The sequence below is a fragment of the Colletes latitarsis genome, chromosome 6, assembly GCF_051014445.1.
Source record: "Colletes latitarsis isolate SP2378_abdomen chromosome 6, iyColLati1, whole genome shotgun sequence".
NCBI lineage: Eukaryota > Metazoa > Arthropoda > Insecta > Hymenoptera > Colletidae > Colletes > Colletes latitarsis.
Genome location: NC_135139.1, coordinates 23506979 through 23531251, shown reverse-complemented (window position 1 = coordinate 23531251; position 24273 = coordinate 23506979). Strand labels below are relative to the sequence as shown.

Below are 24273 nucleotides of genomic sequence, written 5' to 3'. Positions count from 1 at the left end.
CACTCGGCGCTTCGTCTGGCATCTCTGGTTTATACCAGAGATGATAGATCACGCGTATGTACGTGAGCTTGTAGTGTTTCGGAAAGTCGACAAAGGTAAACTGACTGCTCTCCTTCAAGAGTCTCTCCGCGGCTCTCGACTTCTACGAAGCGATCCGAAATTGATTGCTAACCGGACAAATGGTGATTCTACATGTAAAACTAAAGGCACGAACATTATGTTCGAACGGGAATGATTAACAGAAAATTAAATGGAAAAGGAGCGAGAATAAGTTGACTCGGAAATGGTATTCAACTTTATTAATCGTATAAAATGGGAAACTGCTCTTTGCAAATACATACCGAACGAATCATTATTTCGTAGTTGACACGTAATTATTATAAGAAATATTTAACGTTACATACAAAATTGAAAAAGTCGCAACGATTATTATTAAACTAATTTGAACGCCACGTACGAGGGCTATCACAAGATACTATATGAACATCCACAAGATGCGATAATTTCACGGTATTGTTATTTCGACTGGGTCAATATCAGACTTGCCTAACCCACGAGAGATCTGCTCTCCTTTGCCCCTTTATTCGTAACACCGTTTACATACAAGCGATTTCATTTAACTAATATCGATTATTTTATAAAAATATGTAAAACATGTCGAAGCTTTCTCTTTGGAAAATCAACTTTGTACTTTCGCAGCTTGATTATCCAATGGGAAACGAAACAGTGAGATAAGCGAGTCTGACTAACATTAGAAATTGACGCATGAAGAAAGCGATCCGTAAATACGTAGTAGTTTGTTCAGCCTCAATTTTAGAACTAATGTTCATGGTAACTCGTCGGATGGTATTGAACCAAGATCTTGATCAGCTGGTAAACCTATGGCACCTTCGACGTCGGCGTCCGAACCGACTGCCGGCACGACTTCCGGTTGGGACACCATTTCTGTTGCTTGCAACAGACCAATCCCTATCGGGTTCCCGCCGACGTCTAATACCGCTAGATTCGTCACGGATTTTGATTTCACGCATTGGAAATCGACGTGTCGACTTTTCGCCTCCTCTTTTTCCCAGGACATATGAATGAAAGGCCTCTGTACGTAATTGTAAATGACCTCTGCGCGTCCTCCTGCTCTCTTTTTGATTTTTTCTTTATACGTGGGATAGCCTTCGATACCTAAACGGATCTTTTTTAAACCCCGTTCCTTCATTACTTGCTTGGCTACGTCTCTGTTTTCGATGTACTTGAAAAACCGATACATCGCGGTACTATTAACAGCTGAAGGATAAAAAGAAAAAGTGGCATTAACAGAATATACAGGCGATAGAGCGTACAAAGAGCAGACAGATGTTTTTTAAACGAGAGATACATCGCATTCGTTACCGAAGAACCCCGTCTCACTAAACTCATCAGAGTATATAAGCGCGATCGATATAATCATCGATTTTCTATTTTATTATACATTCATTATACCATGTACCAAAAGCATATTTTTCAATTTTTTTTCACGATTGACAAATCCTACATCGCGTTACAGGATACAATCTGTATTTTCAACTTGAATATTACGAAAGTTGCAAAAGTAATAGAAAATGTTGCTATTCGCTTACACTTACTTTGCGAATATTCTTCTCCCATTTGCGGAGGATACTCTTCGTCCCAGTCGACGGTATCATCTTCCAATAAAACGACAATGTGACATTCACGATCACCTCTACGCGCGCTGTTTACCATCAGTGGCAATATCAAATCCTCGAGGAACACTTCAAACTGGCAGCGTGCGCCTTCGTTAGATAACTCATGTAATAAACCTCCTACAATAAATTGTCTAGTTTCTAGAGCTCCTGCCGTTTGATGCAATTCGACACGGTGCTTCTCAAATTATTAACCAGAACCGAGCGTTAGATTATTCGAAATGTAAGGAGATTCTACATTATACCGAATATGGGAAAACGGTACCTCTTCCCATTATCTGCTGTTTTTAATAACGAATTACTGCAATTAGACAATTTGAGAAACGTTGCGTCGATGTATTCATATTTTGCGTTAAAAATGAATAATGTAAGTGCAATTGTATTACTTGCACGATTATTTTTGATACATTACTATACCACAGTCTCTTTCAATTAACTTGCAGAAGTAGACAGTATTAAATTACAATTTTTACTTACTTAAATTTTGACACTTGACTGTACTGGCGTCAAATGGAACAAGGAGATAGTCGCAAGCTTCCCGCAGTTCTTGAACCGCAACCGTTGGCGGACAACGAATTATTCCACCCTTGTAATAATCAAGGATAGCTCTAAATACCATTGCAGATATACCATCTGCAACTTCGTATTCACCGCGTTCGTTTGGTTGAGCGTATTCAACACCAGAACTGAACATTCTACCTAACATTGTATTTGGATATGCAGTGAACAGTGCTGGATCAACAATAAATCTGAAAATCAATTCAACTTTTTAATAGACGTAATTGTACCTACGTTAAAAATTTTATTAAGGAATGCTTACCTAGTATTATCGACGATAAGAGTAATTCGTTCATCGCTAGCTTGTGGATTACTTATGCCCGTAATAGATCCCGACGACGGTAAATTATCTCGACTTTGAGTTTGTTGACTTTTTCCAATGCCAACTCCAGAGCAAAGTCTGAAGAAAAATATATTTTAAATAACCGTGGAAGTCTACTTAATAATAATATCTAGACGAAATAGAAAAATTATAGCTAATAAACACACAAAAGCAATGCAGTGTTGATGAATTTCTAGACAACACCTACCTCTCTGGTAACGATGCTTGGACTCTTGTTTTGACAATATAACGAATAAAAGTAAGGTACACAGAAATATATAACTATATCTTTTATAGTATAAAATACTAGCATGTAATGTTTATGTACCTTAAGAAAGGGTTAATGCAAAAATCTTTGTTTGTCATCTGTTTGTTCAATTGTAAATATTACCTGTTCTGTTGATTAACATTTGTGTTTTGTCTGCCAGAATTGAAGGAATGACAGTGCCTTTCATTGCTTCCATCTCTTTGTACCAGACAAGATTTTGGTTTGGAAGAGCCACCACAACTACATGCAAAACAATGACATTACCTTTCTAATGATTGCATTCAACAAGCATCATGTAATGTCTATTAACTCTAATAAGGTAGCTAATTTAAACTAAAAATGGAGTGTATGTACATGAAGTTTTTATTATGAAAATAATAATGTTAATTGTAATTTGGCTTTAATATCCTCTTAACACATTCTTTAATACTTTTAATGAATAAACGGAGAAATAATATTAAAACACATTGCAAAAAGCTTATGCAACATAATTAAAAAACAAAAGGATAATTCAAAAGAAAATTTCATAAAATTATATTGGACAATATAAAATGCTAGATGAATTTCAAGTATGTCATTCTTTGATATATCGTATTTTAACTAATTTAATATTAAAATATACACGAGCAAAAATTATTTACCCTTAATTAAATGATTAATTAGCATGCATGTAACATACTATGTGATAACAGCCTTGAATACATGCTACAATTTAAACATATAATTACCAAAATGGAATATTTAAAGAAATAATAAATTACAGATCAAATTATTGTGTTATTGGTGGTCTAAGATATTTCCTGTTTTAATGAAGTAGGAAATTAAGCAGCTAATATAAAGTATCTATTAAAAATATTTTATTATTTTTATGCCTTGTCTAGGTTTGACATTATAGTCGCTTATATCTTTTCAAATGATAAAAGTTTTACCTCATTCTATTCTTATAAATACGATGTCTTCCTGTGCTACCACTTTCTTTATCTGTTTCTGTGTCGCTACTACTATCTTGCACATAACTTATACGCTCTGCAGGGTTTGACATCTTGGACCAACTGTAAAAATACATTAAAGATCACAAATAAAGTATGTAAGAGTTAATAATTAATTGTTCTATTTTTAAGTAACATTCCAAAGAAACTGGACCAGATTTATAAATATTCAAGTAACACAATGATTATGCAATAATAATTCAATCTAGAGCATAAAAAATTCGTGTACTTGGAAAATTATTGTTATATTTTTCATCTTAATTGCTTTTACCGATAGAAGTACATATAAAAAGTATTATTAACGAAAGAAGTACGCAGTTCATTTTTAAAATATCTATTTATATGAATAAATATATTAACTGTCTATAAACTTGTGAGTGTACATATCATGGTAAATACTTTAGCTGCAAAACTAGAAAATGTTCTGTGATGCTTTTGCATTTTCTGTCACATATTTATACGTAATAGATACGTTTCGAATACTTACAATTTAGATACCGACAAGTACCAGCCAAATTTTTTCAGAAGCCAGCTGGCTGACGTGCAAATTTCCAAGCCACACGATTGAACGTTAACCTGAACCCTCCTTTTAACGGAAAGTTGCATTCCAAACCGATGAAACGGATAATGCGAAATACCACACAGTCATAGATGACAATTCATTCCGACAGGCGTTGCCCGACCTACACATTGTAGTAACTTTCGAATATTTACTATACTGTCACTGTATAATTTAAATTAAACAAACAACTATCGGTCGAAAGTCGCAATATCGTATCCTATAGAACGGTTCGAAAATAGTTTTACCATTTTAATTGCATAATGTATGGATCATATCGTACTTGGATAATGTGAGAAACATTTTAAGATGGTGTCGTTTCGCGCCAAATAATCCGAGTCCCTCTTTAATAGCATGAACAGAGTTTTCGTATCTAGCTCATACGTGTTTAATGATTTTTATACACTTTGTAAATAGAGATTTGTAAACAAGTACAAAATTTCTTTGGAAATATCGTTAATTGATCGATGAATCATAATCATCTGTAATTGTTACGAGTATTGTGATTACGATGTAGAATAGTTGAACACCGACTTGATGACTGAACGACACTATTTTTAAGTATTCGTTAATTTTATTTATTTGCAAACATGATTGTAAAATGTATCAGTGTAGTGACGTGTGCTGCGTGTTTTTTATACACGTTTTATATTTTGTGCAATTTGACATATTTTCTGTCGTATCATAAAGAAGTTCAAAATATAAATATTTCATCGGAGAAAGGTAAACAACGTACATGACTACTAGATATAAAGATTATGTCTTACTCTTTATGTCAATAATCGAGTATCGAGGTACCCTTTTCAATGTCTTGCAAATCGCGTTGGATGCAAAAACGACAATATTTGTGTAGATAGTAGCTAACAATGGTTATTAAATAATCATGAATATTTTGGTTATTGTCGTAAAGATTAATACATATAAACACTTTATTATTTTCCGGTACATTCTAGTAAAAACTTTTTCAAGAAATTGAGATTCCAAAGATGGCTTGATCTCATGAATTTATATTACAGATGAACATTTTGATTCTATATTATGGTTATTAATAATTAATACATCTTTATTAAGCACCTTTATGGTACAACACTCATTTATGGCCAGTGACTTTATGAAAAATTTATTTTGTAAATTAAATATGGATTATATGGAAAGAAGTATATATAATGTTACCAGTGCAATGACTTTACATTTGCTGCTTAATCAATGGCAAATTATTCCATCAATTGCATTGTGGAAGTTCAATACATCTAGTAACACTGTATGGTTCATATTCACTGCCTTTCATGTCTTGGCTTGGTCAATAATTTATAGTGGATGTTTAATGATGGACATATCAGAATTAACTGGACTTAAACAAGTATACTATAAATTTTCATTTCTGCCAAGCCCTATGATAATGAAGTCTAGAGAACTGTTACGTTATTATTCACATATGAGGCACCCAAGTTTTACAGGTTTTCTCATTATCTTATGGATACATCCTTATATGACGTAAGACATATTTTCTTTAATTTTAAGATACCTTTTACACTTTTTTTATATAATAATTAATTTTTCAATGGTTTGTAGATTAGACAGAATATTGTTAGCTTTGATACTCACAATTTACATGGCCTTGATGTGGACCATTGATAAAGAGGATTATAATTATCATGCTAGTCTTGTAAGACAAAAGCAAAGAGAATTACTTTAACTCTTATTTATACTGTTTGTCTCATTCATATAGTTTTTGTGTTCATTGTATTTAATTTATACATATATTTGTAATATAACATTTTGTTCTGTGTTTTTCATTGTAAAATATGTATCAAATATTATAGTACTAATATATAAATATATATGTAAATACATATATCAGTACTATAATTGTAAAATTTAAACAGTTGTTAATTAAAATATCTAAACTGACCCATAATCTTACATAAATGCTACAACAATATTATTACATTAGTTAAAACATGGAGAACTTAATTTATAATTTCAATTAGAAGGGCTGTTCCCTTCAAAATCCAATATGATTGTTCTTTAGTGGATGGAAGCAAAACTGGAACAACAAAATTTGTACTATGTCCTGTAGTAGACAATACACCTGCTCTTACAGCTGTTTTATACAGGGGACAAATATATCTTGGGTCATCTTTTGGTAATTCTAATACTGGATTTATATGTAAAACTGGAAGAGGTGGATGCATTTCACCTGAAAAATGTTTTCTGAATAATTTAGTTGTCTATTCCTTTAAGCATTATTTTAAACAATATACTTTACGAAATTATTATGTTACCGATGTTTGCATCTACCAAAACCATAGATTCGAAATCCCATCTACCAGCATCAATATATAGTCCATGTATAAATACGCCATCTTCCGGTGCTCGTAAATCTTTATATATTTCCGGTACCTAACGAGATCATCGATTTATCGCAAAATCGTAATGTCTACATACTCTTAAACTACATTTTTAAGAATATTTAAAACGTTAATTGCAGTTATTAGACCTCGTGTTCTAACTTTCTATGTTGTTCTTCAATTTCTTCCTGATCGAGCATCACTTTGGTGATAATAAAATCCAACTTCAAGTGATCGATAGGAGTATTATATTTTCGTGCACACGTTTGCAACATACCGGTTAGAAATCCTTGCGGAAACGACAAACCAGAAATCCAGAAAGAAGTGGGTTTTGTATCGACGAACCAGGTCTATAATACGCAATAATTGCGAAATTCTTTTACTATAATCTGTACGCATAACCTCCATATAATACGGCAATTCTACAACGCGATACGAATAAGACAAGCAATGGGAATTTTTGGATTCAGCGTTTAACGTTAATACATTCGATCAATTATTATATGGGGGAAACCTGCATATTTTTTTTCTATTTTAAGATGCTTTTATACTTGAATAAAATCGATCCTAAGTTCTAAATTCCTTATCCAACTTCCCAGGGTTTTCAATGAAGGATAAACGTTTACGTTATGCCACATTTGCGGTACCTAATTCGTGACATATTAATTAAAATTTTTACAACAAATTTATAAGTTGAATTGGTCAACTGATTAATGATTAGCAAAACCTGATTATTGACTAGCGCTGTAACGACATTTTCCAATTCCTCGGACATAACGACGAAACCTTTGATGGCTCGTTGTAAATTTTCTATCGACAAGTGTATTTTCTTTAGCAATATATTATATCTGTCGACTTCGTGAACGAGGACTGTAGTCAAAGATGGAAGTCTCCCCATCGTGTCCCTCTGCAAAAAGTCACTAGCTCTTATCTATCTGATAGAATTCGTCGTACGATCGAATTAGATTTACTTACGATCAAGTGATTGGGGTTACATTTCGCGGGATCTATTTTGAGCTGAATTCTAGTCAGGATCATATCTGCAATTTCGTACGCTATATCCGAACTAGATTTACCTTCCTCGGCAGCGGACTCTTTTGGTTGTACTTCCAAAATCGTGTTCACGATAAATTGCGCCTCTTTTAACTTGTAGGATTGAAATTATAAACATTTTTAAGTTCTATCCAGTAGGTGAAAACGGGGAAAGTATGATAAATATTCCGTTTGATTACTTGATAAGCAATGTTCGCATTTTCGTGCATTCCGAAGACTTCCGGGTCATCGATAATTGGAAAAGTTTCCACGAAATCTTTATACTCTTGCAGAGTCTCGAGAACGGGACAGTAATATTTCCCCGACGGTGAGTAAACGTATTCTAACAAAATTTCGATATTAATCATTGATAAAGGTATACAGGGTGTTCGACCACCCCTGGGAAAAATTTTAATGAGGGATTCTAGAGGCCAAAATAAGACGAAAGTCAAGAATATCAATTTGTCGATGGAGGCTTCGTTAAAAAGTTATTAACAATTAAATTTAAAAATTTCAAATCGTTTTGGAAAAATTATTTTCCGTTGCGGGGGTCAATTACAATCATTTTTGGTGAATAGACATACCCTCGAAATCTTGCGCATTTTCGAGAAAAAAATTCAATATGGGCGGAACTTTAAATGTTAATAACTTTTTAACGAAGCCTCCATCAACAAATTAGTATTCTTGATTTTAGTCTTATTTTGGCCTCCAGAATCCTCTATTAAAATTTTTCCCAGGTGTGGCCGAACACTCTGTATTTAAAAATAACTTACCGATATCCAAAGTTTTAGGAGAGAAGAATATATCTAGGATGGTTTTCATGCACCTCAAGTCCCAATTGTCCGTGACTCTGCCTCCATAAGTGATTTCACCTAAAATAAGGGTAAGAAATATTTATTTATTCGTTTCATTAACTGACTTAACGTAACACGTAAGGATCGAACAACTCTGAAAAAGTTAAACCTGTAGTATATATTAATGCGTTCCACGGTATGTGCTTGTGCACACAAAACAATTTTAGATTCAATAAACAGCACTCTCGATCGCTGTCGTTAAATTCGTAGAATATATTCCAGCCCAATGGTCCGAACTTTTTCCGTTCCTGGATGATTGCGTGAAAGAAGCAAACGCCGAATATAATTCTGCGCCAGCTGTCCCCCAAAACTGTATTAAAAAAAGACAATTTTTATATCGTTTAACTATTTCTAAACGTTGTGTTCTTTACGATCTCCATTCTTACAATGTTGTTCGAAATAATCGTCCTCCAAATCGTACAATGCCCTCTTAATGTTTGCTTTCAGACCTTTTGGCGGTTCGTTGGTAACTTTCACAGAATTCTGAAGAACGGAAACCGGAAATGCGACGCTGGGCATCGAGCTCAAAAACAATCGGAAGTCGGCGTGTATCAGCCCTTCCGATTCTTCGCTGATTTCCAACACGATTTGCTCCATTTTCACCATCCACGAGGTGGCCAGGTGGCAGTTTTGCAGAAACACCCACCTGCCCTCCGCGGTGCCCGTCCATATGTGACCTTCCGCAACAGGTCCTTGACCTTGACCCAGAGAGATAGAATCGTATTTGTCGGCGAACCCCATATCGTTTGCGAATCTCTGGAAACCGCTGAAGGGATCAGATCCTGTCGTGAGTATGAACACCAGTGGTATTTTGTTCGACGTATCTGTAAACCTGATAAAAAAATGCCACGTTTTGTTATTTGATTCAACAATTAAAATTAAGAATAGAAAAGTGAAATTTTGTCACGCACAATAAATGCAATGCCGCCATAGGCGATTCCACGAATTTCTGTCCAAGATTCTTCGCCACGAAAGCTGTGATTGCAAAAATGAGCTGACTCTCTTTCAGAGCTTTCAACAACATCAACTTTTCTATATCGGTTAATAATTTGTCCCAGTTATGTGTTGCACTGGCTGTGTTTGTGGGAATTATATTTATTACCTAAAAGATGATTCGATTGTACTCGTAATTAAAATGAAACGGAGGATGTAATGGATTACTTCTTGGAAATATCCAAGAGTTATTGTAATTCTCTTGAATGCATCCTCCAAAATGTTCTTAAAGCTTTTGAATGTGCCATGTAAATAGTTCACTGATATCCACATTTGAGTCGTTAAGGTCGGATAATCCGGCATATCTCCCTGTGTAAAAAATATATAAGGCACAATTATATTGTTATAGCAAAACTATTGTTATTAAATTTTTTATTTCGGTCTGATAACTTACTACGTTAATTCTCGTAGCGCCTCGTAGCATAAAGTTCCATTGCGTGTGAGATATAGTCCCGGCGTTCATGTCTATCGCAATGTTCAACATAAAACTGAAAATCAGTTTGTGTTTTTCAAACAAACCTCGCGAAACGTTTGTGTAGATTGCTAACGTTATTTCAATGAGCAATGTTTTTAAACGTTGCCTTAGATCCTCGTCTTTCTCGGTTGTTTCGATCACTGTATTAAACACCTGGAGGGATAAATATAAACATTAGTAAATTTAATTGTTTGTTGATACAAAGAGAGTCTAGTTATTCACCTGATTGAAATACTTTAACGAATATTGATACATGGTGTCTATATTTGCAAGATTTGCAACCACGAAGTAGAGAACGGATCCACGATGCGCGACCGATCGATATTCCTCGCGTGCTTCCGATATTTTTTCTTCGGTCGCCTCGCTCTCGATCAATCTCGTCGCGATGATCGCTGAAGTTTCTTTACTGTCGTTCAGAGTTTCTATAAGATCCTCGTTGTCCAGAATATCGCCACCTGAACTGTACAACAACGTCAATATTCTGTCTTCTATGCTCTGCAGCTGACCCCTGTCTGCGTTGATTTTCGTAATCAAATCGTTCCTCATCGTTTCGAGTTCCGGTTTCTCGAGGCGTACCACGTCCCTGTGTAAAATTCAATCAACAATTCACTTTGTTGTGCGTCAGAACGTTGTAACAGTTCGAAATAATTATCTTCAGAACCTTTTCGACCTCTGTTTTCGAGACAATTGTACTTACGCCAGCAATTGTTCCTCGAGGCCTCCCATGGTTACGGTGAAATTCACTATTGTCACTTTGATGCAGACCTCTGGCAAGTAATGAGGGTTCGCAATTTTTGTCGTGATGTACAATCTGAAATTAGAATCATACTCGACGTCCGTGTCGCCGAAACGTATCAGCATTCTACCGCCCTAAATAATATTAAAGAAATTTAAATAATGGTCATCTAACTCAGCGTCTAAAATTACGTGCTATAAATTACTTGCCAGGATGAAAATTTGCTTAAGTAAAATGGGCTCCAGACTTGGATCCAATACTTCTCCCACTTCCTGAAGTAACACGGGTGTTCCGAGTCTTATAGACGTCTCCAATATCCTCGTAAAATTCACGTCGGTCAGTTTGCATATCTTCAGGTTGTTGTCCTGTTCCATGTTTCGTATCCATCTGTTCGCCTTTGAAAATTTGGAATATTAGGTAGGTCAAAGAGTTAAATAAATTCGATACGAGGGTTACGTAACGATCACCTGTTCTTGAGGATCGATCATTAATGGCCAACGAATAGATTGCGTTACAAAGATGGCATTTTCTGTGCTGACTTTGTCCCTTGGTAAACCGTAGGTGTTCCAAAGACGAATTTCGTAAGGATCGGCCAATATCGCGATCAGGCTATAATTTTCGGTGGTTTTTATACGATAATCCTTGCAACTGGATAGCCAAATTTGTACTAGTTCCTCTCTGTATTCGTTGGTGAACGCGCCCAGATAGGCAAGGGCGCCTGCAGCGACCAGTGTGTCGCCGGTTAGATTGATCATTTGACTATCGAATTCCTAAAAATTCGGATAGAAAGTTTCAAGAGCTGATCATCACCAAAATTTCCAAGTTTGGATACGATTTCATCGACGTACGCGCGTCATTTCCTCCCATCGAATCCGCTCGTCGACCAACGCGGACGTTAGTCGACCGGATCTGTTCAACCTCGCTTCCACCAGCTCCATTTCGGACTCTAGTTTGTTCAAATTGTTCACCGCTACGTCGAATTGCTTCTGCAGATCTTCGATTCTGCTTTCCAACGCGGCTAGCTCTTGCTGTTTGAGGGCAAGCACCTCTTCGATCGCTCGTAGCTCTTCTTCGGCTAGTTTTAATCTACAGAGACTCGTTTTAATTCAATTCAAACATTTTACTTTTCCAGACGAAAGCTAATTCACCTCTGACGTTTCGGTTCGACGACCCTGTAAATCTTGGCGTATCCGTCCATCGCTCTCACCCAGATGCACAGCGACCTGCAAGCTTTGCTTTGTCTGGCCACCAGATCCGGTCGAAATTCCGGATGTTTCACGTATTCTTGCAGTTTCTGCAGAAGCTTATCTGATATGTCGTCTTTAGGATAGGCGATTAAGCGGTCGAGGAAACGCATGTCGCCGAGGACCAGCTTGGCAGTTGGCCAATCAGTTCTAGCAAAGGGATTCATGACTAATACCGGTTGTTCGGTTCAATTAACAACTTGGCGAAACGTACTTTTCGCCTAGAAGTAAATTCACCGCCTCCATGACGAAGCGTACCAAGTGAGGTGGTTGGTTGAAGACGCGTATCTCGTTGATATCGCTTTTATTCAAAGCCTCCAACGCCTTCTGAGCTTCCAGCAGAGCAGGCATCGCCGCCTCCAAGTCCTGTCTGGCATCAGCTTCCAAAACCGCCGTTTCGTCAGCTTTCAACTAACGAGAAGGGAAGGAACTCTCTTGATTTACAAGCTTTTGCACTGGTATTTATCTACTCGTTCGTCTATCGATTATACTTTTGCTACTGCTTCTTCAGCGGTCACTAGATGTTTTGCTTTATCACATTCCAATTGTTGCTTGGCGAGCATTTTCACTAGTTTCGATACTTCGTCCGTGCTTGTTTTCAGCTTCGGAGCAAGAACCACTAGGTGTTCCTTCATTACGGCCACGATCTTGTTGGTCTCGAGAAGTTTCTGCGTAGCCATAGATATTAAAACATTGAATTGTCCTTACCGATTATGAAAATTCTCCAGCGACGATCACTTACATTGAGACCGTTTACGATTTTACTTTTCAACGACTCTATTTCTGTCTTCCTCTTCTCTAGAGTGGTCCGGAACAGTTTCAAAAGTTCCAAGTAACTGCTCGGCGTGGTATAATATCTTCTACGCATTTCCACGAAAAATCGCGCAGTCGTCTCTTCCACGGTCTAAATCGTATACATTTTTTTTTAAAAAGTTAGTACAGTTCGAGCATTATTTATAGTGATCTGTACTAGCTAGTACCTCGTGGATTAAGACACAGATGGAACTGAGACTAGCAAGCTTCTCCGAATCGGTCGGGACGATTGCAGTCAGTGTGTTTTCCGCTACCGAAAGGAGAGCGTCGTTCGGCCATTTCGTAAACCAATCGATCGTACAACAATTTACCAGCGACGGAAACATGCGACAACGATGTCTGCATAACAGAATAAGTGTATCAGTGCGTAACTATATGTATATCATAAAACATTATCGTTATATGTTGGGTATATTTAAACGAACCTAAAAGCATCGCCTATAGGACTCATACAAATCATTAGGTGAAGTTGATTCCTAACTCTTCCGATGAAGAACTGATAAATTGCATCTCTGTTCCCCTCGCTGATCCCTATTGCTTTCGCCGCGGGTCTAGTTGCTATGATAACTTTTTCGAGCTCATCCGTTTCGTACAAATTCGGCACCTCGCCTAAAACGAACGATAAATCAACCGTACGATCGAGAATTTTATTTGATTCCCGATAGTCGAAAAGTGAAAGAATCTACCCGTGTTAAGCGTGTTGTTGATATCTTCCAAAAACTCCTCGAGTACGATTTGATTATCCGTGAATAAAAATGTTGTGTGCTGGGCATTGGCGCCTGGTTCGAAGTAAAAACGTCGGAGATCTTCGTGCCAGGAGTTTCTATCGTACGTGCGCGTGACTTCTATCTGATAACACCTTCGAGCGTTCATCGGTTTAATTAAGCTTTCGTAAATCATCCTAACGTCTTATAAAGAAGTTACAAACTTGTAACCATTCAGGTGAGACGCCAGTTTCGTTAGACTTTGCTTTCCCATTCCACCGACGCCAACTAGAAGACCGTTGCCTCTTTCGGACCGAAGTATTCTCGCGAGCCTGCAAACGTGCTCTATGGCGTCCATGAAGAAAATTATTTGCATGTCTTGTCCAACGGAGAATCGATAATCTTCCAAGTAATCCTGCGTTAGATTATTATATTCAAAGGAATATCATCGATGCTTGAGAAATATTATTGATACAGACCTCCAAAGTCCTCTTAACTTTCAGAATGTCTGTAAGTTCTTCGTAAATCCTCTGTTCTCTCGCCGCTCCGAAAGCCATGAAGTCTCCAAATAACAGTATCGGTGGTTTCTCAATGATGTCTTCATCCGGGAGCCGCACCACTTCGATACCAAACGTACTAGCGCAAATGTTATTTAGAAGCTTGTAGAAATAACTCTTGTCCTCTACGTTGATCAGTCGATCGTGGAAGACTCGAAGGCACTCGTGATAGAAAAGCCTGAAACAACGCGAGCGTTGCAATATTCTGTCGTACAGTATTAATTCTAATTTTGCACAGACCTGTACATTTCTTGAGGTTGCCTAATGACCGCGGCGTCCACTTGCATGATCCCCTGCACGCATTTCGACAAATCGCGCAGATTGAAAATGTAATGACTCTTTTCCGGAGTCGGCAGTAGGTCATCCGCGATTCTTCGATAGACGTCCACTGTCGCGTTCACTATTTTGTCCCCCACTTGCTTCACGGAGTCCACGAATTCGTCCAAGAAACCGGTAATGATTGCCCTACGAAATTCTTTTTATCGCGAGCGATCAACTTTGCAGTGTATCGATTCTCGAGGATTTACTTGAAGATTCCTTTCAAAGACAATTCGGTGGGCGCTGGTATAAGAAACATCGCGAAGTGTCTGACGAATCTTGGCGTTAGAGGGTTCCTGCCGCCTCCTGGGGGGGCACACGCCGCAGCAAACACAACGTCTTCCACGTCGTTCCAGTGTAGCTTCTCTCGATCGTACATCCCTCGAAAGTCTAACAGCTGGCTGGTAGTTCCGTGCAATGTAGTGGCAATGATTAATCACTCGATCGAGGCGGTTAATTAATTCTGTTAATTCGATACCGTAAAAGTTCGATGGGCGGTTGAGACCCGTAGGTATCCAGTTTAGGCATATTAACGTCGTCAACGAACACGCAGACCCGTTTTCCTATGGGAGCTCCTAAAACAGTTCTTTTTCTCCTTTCCAGTTTTAGTTCCAGAATCTCTTGCGTCCGACCGCTGCTCGTTTGAGCGGAAAAGATTAGGGTGACCGGTACCCAAAGCTGAGTATCTTCCAAACCGTTCAACACTACCTTCGTTATCACAGACTTTCCAACTCCTATCGATAATAATAAATATTCCAAGACGCATTGGTAGTTGGTAAAAGGAAAAGAATTATGAATTTGTACTAACCGGTGTCGCCAGTGAAAAGTACCGGTTTATTGATCTTCACCAACTTCTTCATCATGTAGCCAAATCGTACTGTGTCGACTGTTGGGACGAGGATATCGAAAAACGGCATTTCCCTGTCGTATACGAATTCTGGCATAATGTCCGTCCAAACGTCCAAACGATGATTCGGAACGTTCACGTACACATTCCATAAATCTATCGACGGCAAACTAGAAACAGGTAGAGTCGTTTGGTTTGTTTATTCATAATTGGAATAAAAGTACGAGCGTTGGAATTTTACAGTGCGTCTTCGTTATCTTCGAACTGTTCCCGCACGAAGGATTCGAAGTCGTTCCGGGAGGAATCGACTACGTTGCCACCGACTGCCCAAAGATAAGCGAAAACGAATAGTTGAGTCAGAAACGTTCTAATCCGTGCCTTGTCTACGGTTTTCTCTATGACGTCTGGCTCGTTCAAAATGCTCTCTAATATTGCACACGTCATATTCGCCTTGCTGATGTCGACCTGTTGACGCAACGAAACGTCTATCATTCTTCTACTTTTTAGACAACGAGAACGGGTCTCGTTAACCTGAGAAATAGGATAGTCGCAATTTCTAGTGCAAAAGAGCAGGCCTTCCTCGAAATATTTTTCGAAAAGATTGATAAGCAACTCCCGATGTTCGTCTTTGACGGTCGCTTCGGGAAGAGTAGTTATCCATGTCTTCACGTATGGCATCCACTTCAGCTCTGCAGGGTCCACGTATACCATTCCTTCATGGGTGATAAAAACATAATCATCGGATAATATTCCAGAAGAAAAGAAGTTAATAAAATAATTGTTCGTTTTGTTTTAGTTGTTTCTCGTACCACAACGACTAACAGTAGCAGGTGACGCCTGTGCTAGGTCCATGACTTCGAAAAGCATTCGCATGTACGGGGTGAATTTGATCCTCTCTGAATTGGCCAAGCACAGCATTTTGTTATCGTCTAAGACGGTGTTCAGGTTTTCGATCCATATAGCGTCGACGGGCCCGTCGCAAATGATCCACTGATGATCCTCCGTGACGAACTGGACGTTCGAAACGATGTTCGTAAAACGTTACGAATGAGAATGTTTATTTTGCGTTACTACTAACGGAACAGGCGTGACGAACGGTGAAACCGATCAGTCCATCGTGCCACTCGTTGGTCATCATGTCCACGTGTCCGTACAGCTCGCCCATCGTGATTGCTTTTGGATTGATCACGTACGTGTGAACCGGCTTATACACCGATCCAACTACACCCATCTTATGGAGTTTGTTGTACGTGTTCGCCAGAGTCTAAACAGAGAAAAACGACGCTTGTATCGACATTTTTATAAAAGAGGCAATAGTATTCGATTTACTCGAAGAACTGTGGTCTTTCCGGAACCAGTGGGCCCAACTAACATCACTCCGTGTCTCACTTGCAAACACTCGTGGAGCTGGATAGCTTTTTTCAAAGTGCAGTATTCTGGTTGCAAGTTAGCTTCTTTCAGTACCTACGAGGAAACGGGTATCGATCAACATTACGTAGTTAGTTGTAATAATTATCGGTTACCGCGATAGCAGTTTCTTCCAAAACGCCGTAGTCCTCCTCAGGGATGACAATTCCTGGGAAAAGATCTCCTACGATACCCTCGAAGAGTTCAGCGTCCTCGCGCAAAAACTTCGGTATATTGCTCTCGCGCAAAGCTCTGATCAGAACAACGTCCTCCGGCTTATCAGGATTGTTCCGTTTCAGGGTGCCAGCCATTACCAACACGCTCTTCACAGCTCTGTAGAGAATCAAGAGAACTGGTCGAATGGAACGATCCTGTCGATCGGATAGAATACAAATGGGGAGAAACCTCATTCCGAAATCGTAATGATCTTGTTGGGAAAGTTGTTCGCTACTAAGAGTGTACATGAGTGTCATCTTTTGCGATAATGGCTTCGACGATTCGAATCCTTCCGAATATAAAGTGACTTCTGCGATAAGTTCTGGAAAATGGAGATACTTGATTGATAGAAATCCAAGTTGGACATTCGGGGTCCTTCTTTTTATTATGTCAAAACACAATTTTTGTTATCGTTCATACTGTAATCCGGAACCATCATAGCAAACGGTCGGAAGAGCGCTTTTAAATTATCCGGCAGTTCGGTGCGACCTGCATAACCGGGATTCATAGTGACAAACGTTGCACAGGACATCACGAGTTTTATTATTCGGCCTTCGAACATAAATCTAGGGAAAAAGAACGCGTCCCAGGTTTTATCCCCGTCTACAGAAATAAATAAATTGCGACAACGTACTCCTTGGCTCTAATAAGTTTGGCGTTTCTGATAGTAATCAGTTGTTGAGCTATCACGGATAGCACTTCGATGTCTATCCTATTAAATTCATCGAAACAACACCAGGCACCGGAAGTCGCAAGACCAGAGAAAAACCTGCCCATCATCTAGAGAGATAGAGGCCATGAATTTCGACGAGGTTGCAAAAGTAAGCATGTATTACGACAAGTGTTAGATTAGATTATTTGGCCTGATTGTTTACACACTGGAGGAAGCAAACAACCTCGATATTGTTATTGGCATACTCTGTAATCGAGTCCTTCCGAACAATTGAACACAACGCATTGAACGGCAGCCGCTTTAGCCAGATCCTTTGTCGTTTCTGTTTTCCCAGTTCCAGCTGGGCCCGCTGGAGCACCGCCTACAGAGGAATTTTAATCAGTGCTCCAAACTCTAATTGTTCGAATTCCAATTTTCACCTAGATCTAGCTGTAGCGCTCCCATGAGACACAGGTAACATCTATCGGTAAGGGGCGTTATAACGAGTCTCTTCTGAGCGCCGAGGTATTCGTATCCGTAAAGGTATTTGGCGTTGCTCATACGTGCCACGCAATTGTCAATTTCGTTGTCCCAATAATAACGCAACGCTTTCGTCCAATCGAAGCTCGTGCTGAATGGTAAAAAGTTAGAAAGAAGAAGAGAAACTTGGGGAAGAAAACTTCTCACCTGGTTGTTACTTGGTTTTCGACCAGAGTCGTAACGATATCCCTGGCATGAACATCTATCGTTATCAAATTAATTATTACGTCGCGTATCAATTGCGGTAGTTCCCCCCTCACCATCGCTGCCAATTCAGCCAAGTCCTGCGAAGCGCGAGGAAGAACGTTCTACGGATATCGTTCGCGAAAATAGTCGTTTATAGGGAAAACAAAGAGATCTACTGAACCGCGAAACATTTCTGCTCGAACGTTTTCATCGACTCGAGCACGTTACCGCCAGATTCCAGGATGTGGTGAATGTTTCCGGTCCAAAATATTTGAAACACGGTAAGGATTATCTGGAAAGGAGTAGAGGTGTGAGTGGCCTATGCTTTGTTTTATTTTCAGTAAGAATAATTACTAAAAAAATTACAAATAAATGCATCTTTCAGTTAGGGAAATATTTTTAACCTGAGAAGGATGCATAGGGAGAAATTCTTGACGTCCTTTCGCTTCCAAATCTACAATTCCCTGTTTCATTCTTGCCCTCAGGGTCGTGAACATGGCATCTTCGACACGGCCTAGCCAGTCCTCGACGTTCCCCCTGGCCCTCAAACCTTTTCCAAGAGGAACCCTCTCGCCTTCCGGCGAAATCATTGCCACTATATTTGTGGTCAATACCATTTCTTCTACTTCGCCTATGTTGCTCTCCTTCGCCTCGAATTCCAATCTGTATATCGCGTCGAAACATTTTTGCAAGTGTCTTTGCACGGCGTGCGGATTTTTCGTCTGTTTCACAATGAACGGTATGTTAAAACGATCGTTTTGTGTTCAGGAAAGATGGTTTGGCCCCGAATCCTCCGCGTTTGATCGGTACCTGAGCCAAAATTTCCAAAAGCTCGTCGTTGGATAGGAAGAAGAATCGCGGAAACGCTACGCGCTTCGTCTCGAGGTAAGCTTCCAAGCACTTCATCACTTCGTCCAGTCTGCTGTTGTTCTCCTCCAGTAATTCCAGCAAGCCTGGTTGAGTGCAAGTAGGCATGGCCAGCGGCGTCTAGTCGCATTTCATTGAATAAATAATTCAAAGTGGTGTTCTAGCGTGAACCTTTAGACAAAATTTATTTCAGGCACCTTGTGAGTTCGTCTCATGAGATCCTTCCAAAACTTGTCGACCTCGATGAACAGTTTAGCCTCTAATGGGAGTTGTCGCTGAATGTCCGGCGCTGAGAATATCGCCTCGAGATACAACCATTGTTGTTGCAAATACTGCCACGCTTCCTAAAGAAGACGTAACGCACGAATTAATTTGTTCTTATATTGCGAGAGAACGGTTAGTTAAGATTTATACCAAGGTATCGGTGAACAGATCAAGCTTCTCGATCCATTTCTCGACCAGAGATTGAATGGGGCCCACGTGACGAGACGCGATGATAGTTTGTAAATTGATGTTACTTTCGTCCATCGCTGTCTGAATATCTTCTAAACTGCCTAGAATGAAGATGTCCTTTCCTTCTTTATGGGGCACCACGATAAATATCAGATGCTCCCACGTGTCTATGACTTTCTTCAGCATGTGTTCCAGATTGGCCTCGGAACTGGCCGCAGCAGCAACCTCCATTAGTTCGTTCGGCTTTAAAAAGGCGCCGAGACCCTCCAGCTGGGTCCATGTCTTTTTCTCATCGGGCTTGAAGATGTGGTTTAATATGATTTCTATCTTATCCCAGTGTCTCTCCCTCAAGTCGGGATTCCTCAGGTATCCAAGGATCGGTAATTTGTTCCTTATCAGTTCCACGTTCTCCTTTAAGTCAGGTACGATATTGTTTGACGGCAAACCCCTCTCCAATTGTATAATATTTTTCATCGTGCGCATGGTGAACGAGGTGATGTCTTCGACGTCCAAAGTATCGAAATCGGCGGTGTACCATACGTAAATTGCGTTTTCCCACTCGGTTAGAGTCTCCCACAACAAGTTTCGCAACCTCAGCTCGTTCGTCACTTGGTCCAAAATGTCGAATCTCGTCGGCTCAAGCTTAAATTCTCTTTGATAAGCACGATACGTTTCCGTAGTAGCTGCGCAGGCAGCTATTCGTTCACCAAGATCCTTCAATGTGTTTAGGCAAGCATCTACGTTGCTTTCATAGTCCAAAAGCCAAGGTTGCTAGGGGAGAAAGAACCACGGTTCCAACGAGACTCTTATAGACAATTTTGATCACAGCTTACCATAATCTCGTCATGGATCTCCGATATTTCTTCGTTCAATGCTGTGATATCCTTCTGAAGCTGGGCGTTGAACCTGTTTATCAATTTTGGCCTCTCCTCCAGCCTGTTCTCCACTGCTAATCGTAGACTGGTAAAATGTGTCCCGATCCCCTGTGCGAGAAATCATAAAAAATTTAAACAAAAAACGTGTAGATTGATCGTTAAGTTGTATCGTTACCAGATAATTTGCCATATCCACCGATGGAATAGGGAAAGCGAATTCTTCCATGGTATCGTACAGCTCTTTCACGTAATCCAACCGACCTTCCATCTCGTCAACATTCTGACGAGCTTTGTCCACAAATTTGATATACGCCGCGTACTCTTCTGTCGTCACGGGATCGATTTCCAAGTAATTAATAGCGTCGATCGCTTCCGTTAACAAAGAGTCCACTCTCTCTTTTCCTAGTCTAATGAAACATGGACACTTAGAAAACTAACAATAAGTGGAAATTCAACCTACGACTTTTCTTCGCGAAATTATAACAGTTCGGACATTATCAATGTTTTAGCCAAGCATTCTGATATTTATAACCGGCAATGTACATAAACGGAAATATAAAGGCGATTAAGAGGATTAAAAATCGATAAAACGAAGAGTTTCTTAATAATTTTTAGACGATACAGGATGAGAAATGATAGCGCAGAATGGCAAAAGCTTGAAAGAAGTCGAACGAAACGATAAGCGATAGCGGAATCTAGTTAGAATGTAAAAAATCCTATTCGTAATCGATGTTGTAAAGATTCCAATGTACGCAATGCAGCGAACTATAGAGCTTCGGTTTTTATTAAATTACCCAGGCATAACAGCTTCGATAACTCCTATCTTCCCTCTGGGAGCTTCTTGAGCGGCAACCTTGAATCGCTCGAGCTGAACAAAAAAGATGCCCAGTGGCTGGGAATCAATCACTTTACCGATTAAATCCACTTCGTCTTTGTAACGGATGCTCCACTCGCGGAATAATTTGCAATCCCGATTGTCGCGAATGATATTTTCATCGAATGTCGTGGTCTCGATGTAGAACCGTCGAATTTCCTCGAACCGGCGACGGTAACGTTTCACCGCGTCGAAATTTTGATCGAGGAGCACCTCCAAATTGGATTTTAACGTTTTCGTGATCGGATCTTGCTTCAGGACTTCCTGAATCTCCGGGGGATGGCCGCAAATGCGATCTTCTATCTTATGATTTATCATAGGCCTCGAATAAATGCGTATAGTATCACATATAAGATCGTAGAATTCCTATGTAAATTGCAATCTAAGAAAGATGTACAATTGTTTTTGTACCTGGTGAAAGAGTGAAAAAACGGATCAGAAAGAAGAGGTTTTATGGCGAATATATTCTCCTCCCACATGATCCGGATGGTTTTTATAACGAAACGGAAAATATCTTCGCTGGGGTCCATGGCGATCTCTCCAGAAGGTAGAATCAGTAAATCTACGTCGAAATATGGCGACTACAAAGTATTATGATTTATTAAAACTATTTTAACACTGTTGCAGGAAGAATTCGGACAAATTAAAGTGTACCTGAATGCGATGCGACGAGGGTCGATTTTCTTTCAAAGGAAGATCTATTACATCGTTGTCTATTAAATCATCGTTCGGTAAAAATTCGGTATGAATCTTCAAGGCTTCTATAAACTCTACGTAAGCGTTTAACAGGAGACCATGCATCATGTTCGTTTGCATGTAATCGATCAGATGAATGAAGCTGAACATTTAAACGTTTATTTACCCTAAATAGGAGTTTGATTACAGGAAAGTCAACATCTTGTCAGGGAGGCTACGTACCAAGAAAGTCTGTAACATTTCTCTCTTTTTCGCGCCTGTTCGATGTAACTCATTTTAAGAATACCATCTTTCGGCATTTTAAATTTAACGGTTCCGAATTCGCCTACGAAATCACGAATCTTATAAAGCACATTGCCGGACAATAGGGAAAAAAATAAGAATTTCTACAAATTTCTTTGCAAAATAACGGTACCAAGTTTTCCGTAAGCAGTTTGTTCTATAGTTATATTGGAATCGTCTGGCGTGTATCCAGCTTGCAATAGTGCACCTAAGCAGGCGTTATTAACAATATCTAACGCTAAGTTTCTAAACTCGTCCAATTTACTTCTCATTAACTCCAACTTAGCGAACTGTAAGGACAAATTTCCAAAAATTATTAGCCTACTTTTCTTTAAACCTTCTTTCTTTTATCACCTGTTTTTCTACAAAATAAAAAAGTAACAGCTCCTCGATCACGGTATCGTCGAAAAAGCTCGAATCGAGAAAAATCGAGCACATCGATTTAATTTCTAACAGAGCCTTGCTGAGGATCGGGTCCGATATAAAAAGATTTTCTTTTAAATAATTCCTCGCGTTCATGAACTTCCTGCGGGTGACCGACTTCCTCCAGACATAGAAAGTCTTCCACTTTCGAAACAGAGCGAATGTCTTTATCTGAAATTGTCGTAAATGGAAGGAACAAGGATCAAGGTAAATTTCGAAACTCACGCGCGCGGTTTTGTACCTTCAGTAATTTTAAGTAATAAATGTATTCCCTTTCCCACTGTTCGATCGGAGTGAAACTCATTTCGTCGGGGCCGTATTTAGTCACACCGCTAGCACTGATAGTCATGTAAGTATCGCCTACGTTTTCGTAAGGAACGACTCTAGAATAAAGTAATAGTAAAGTGTTGCCCTCGACATTTATTGCTCTCTGATTTGAAATATTATATTCACTTTAAAGCGTAAGGAGTGAAATACTTTGAAGATCGTTTTACCGCGTAGATCATGTAGAAAAATCCGATTTTCGGATCATCTCGCAGTCGTTGAATCAGCTCCAGCTGATCGACAAACTGAGGTGCATGAAAATCTGTCCCTGCTGTTTGTTTAATATGCGCTATGCACAAAAAGAAAAAAGCAATATGAATATTCGACTGTTTCTAAATTAGTAGTAAATTTATCGATTTCCATATTTTTTATTCCTCCCTATTAATCTTATGAAGAAGCAATGTTTATTAATTGCAAAATTATAATTGTGCAGTATAATAAAATGCAGGAAGGCATCGACAAAAGTGCAAAAACTATGAAAATACAAGAACGTTACTTATCGTACATTTTATTTTTCGCGCAGCAACGTCTCTCGTTGGTACCTTATCCACTTTTTCTGTTAACACTGGTACAATGTATGGTTTGCATATTTCTCTTCTAATTTTTTCTTGCTGATCGCCAAATCCGGTCTGCGAAAGTAAAAATCTCTAGAATTCGTTCGCATAACGATGGATCAAAAGAAATAGAAAAATAGTCTTCACCAGCGGTTCTCGAATTTCCGGTTTGTGCTCGATTTTCTCGAGTAACTTCTTGTGGGGTATAAAAAAAGGTATCTCATCTTTTTTTCTGTAGGAATAGTTATAGACGCACATTGAAATGTTTGTTCACCAAAACCAGTTCTAAATTGCAAATTACGTTTTCGTATAAAAAGCAAATTTATAATTACTTTTTATGACTGTGAGATTTCTGACACAATCTGAATATTAAATTATGCGAAGAAGCTGCATCAAGCACACCAAACGATTCTGAACTCCTATTCGATTCTCCATATCCGGAAACCCGGTCAGAACTGTCTTCGTTTACTTTGTGCCTTTTATTTTTATCCATTTTCTTAATGCTTAATAATCACATGTTCATTAGGTGAACGTTAAATCGCTCGACTTAGCGAATCGTAACGACCGACCATTTATCGATTAAACAAACGAATCTCCATTTTCATATAAA

At 38.9% G+C, this 24273-nt stretch overlaps 3 protein-coding genes across 4 annotated transcripts; 1 reads left to right on the top strand and 2 right to left on the bottom strand.

Moving 5' to 3' along the window:
* Positions 1–282: 282 nt before the first annotated feature.
* Positions 283–4587, bottom strand: LOC143342797 (BTB/POZ domain-containing protein 10-like). 2 transcript variants are annotated; one of them, XM_076767051.1, is made up of 7 exons: positions 4319–4581; positions 3772–3894; positions 2966–3082; positions 2515–2652; positions 2172–2443; positions 1617–1814; positions 283–1278 (listed from the first exon to the last, which is right to left on the bottom strand). In XM_076767051.1, the coding sequence occupies exons 1-7, from the start codon at positions 4435–4437 to the stop codon at positions 827–829; spliced, it is 1419 nt and encodes a 472-aa protein (XP_076623166.1). In that variant the 5' UTR covers positions 4438–4581; the 3' UTR covers positions 283–826. The 2 variants fall into 2 exon arrangements, with proteins under 2 accessions (XP_076623166.1, XP_076623167.1); XM_076767052.1 differs by lacking the exon at positions 2966–3082 and having other exon boundaries at positions 4319–4587.
* Positions 4588–4736: 149 nt separating this feature from the next.
* On the top strand, positions 4737–6181 carry LOC143342799 (nurim homolog). The gene is made up of 3 exons (XM_076767054.1): positions 4737–5113; positions 5407–5884; positions 5963–6181. The coding sequence occupies exons 1-3, from the start codon at positions 4981–4983 to the stop codon at positions 6084–6086; spliced, it is 735 nt and encodes a 244-aa protein (XP_076623169.1). The 5' UTR covers positions 4737–4980; the 3' UTR covers positions 6087–6181.
* Positions 6182–6309: 128 nt separating this feature from the next.
* On the bottom strand, positions 6310–24156 carry Dhc16f (Dynein heavy chain at 16F). The gene is made up of 61 exons (XM_076767138.1): positions 23996–24156; positions 23811–23895; positions 23615–23738; positions 23239–23398; positions 23027–23168; positions 22717–22956; positions 22496–22652; positions 22303–22405; positions 22039–22222; positions 21796–21965; positions 21305–21706; positions 20686–20917; positions 20469–20618; positions 19597–20406; positions 19380–19526; positions 19126–19302; positions 18720–19037; positions 18497–18607; positions 18277–18413; positions 18030–18220; positions 17856–17971; positions 17572–17717; positions 17358–17503; positions 17127–17259; positions 16838–17054; positions 16644–16778; positions 16393–16578; positions 16124–16325; positions 15846–16027; positions 15556–15779; positions 15276–15484; positions 14946–15201; positions 14677–14868; positions 14390–14614; positions 14072–14327; positions 13817–14007; positions 13575–13747; positions 13314–13497; positions 13056–13227; positions 12818–12979; positions 12567–12743; positions 12290–12486; positions 11980–12225; positions 11680–11917; positions 11299–11601; positions 11041–11226; positions 10793–10965; positions 10318–10678; positions 10015–10248; positions 9789–9929; positions 9539–9729; positions 9014–9459; positions 8737–8937; positions 8547–8645; positions 7974–8116; positions 7717–7887; positions 7469–7648; positions 7293–7388; positions 6891–7091; positions 6676–6793; positions 6310–6590 (listed from the first exon to the last, which is right to left on the bottom strand). The coding sequence occupies exons 1-61, from the start codon at positions 24154–24156 to the stop codon at positions 6361–6363; spliced, it is 12240 nt and encodes a 4079-aa protein (XP_076623253.1). The 3' UTR covers positions 6310–6360.
* Between the last annotated feature and the right edge of the window lie 117 nt (positions 24157–24273).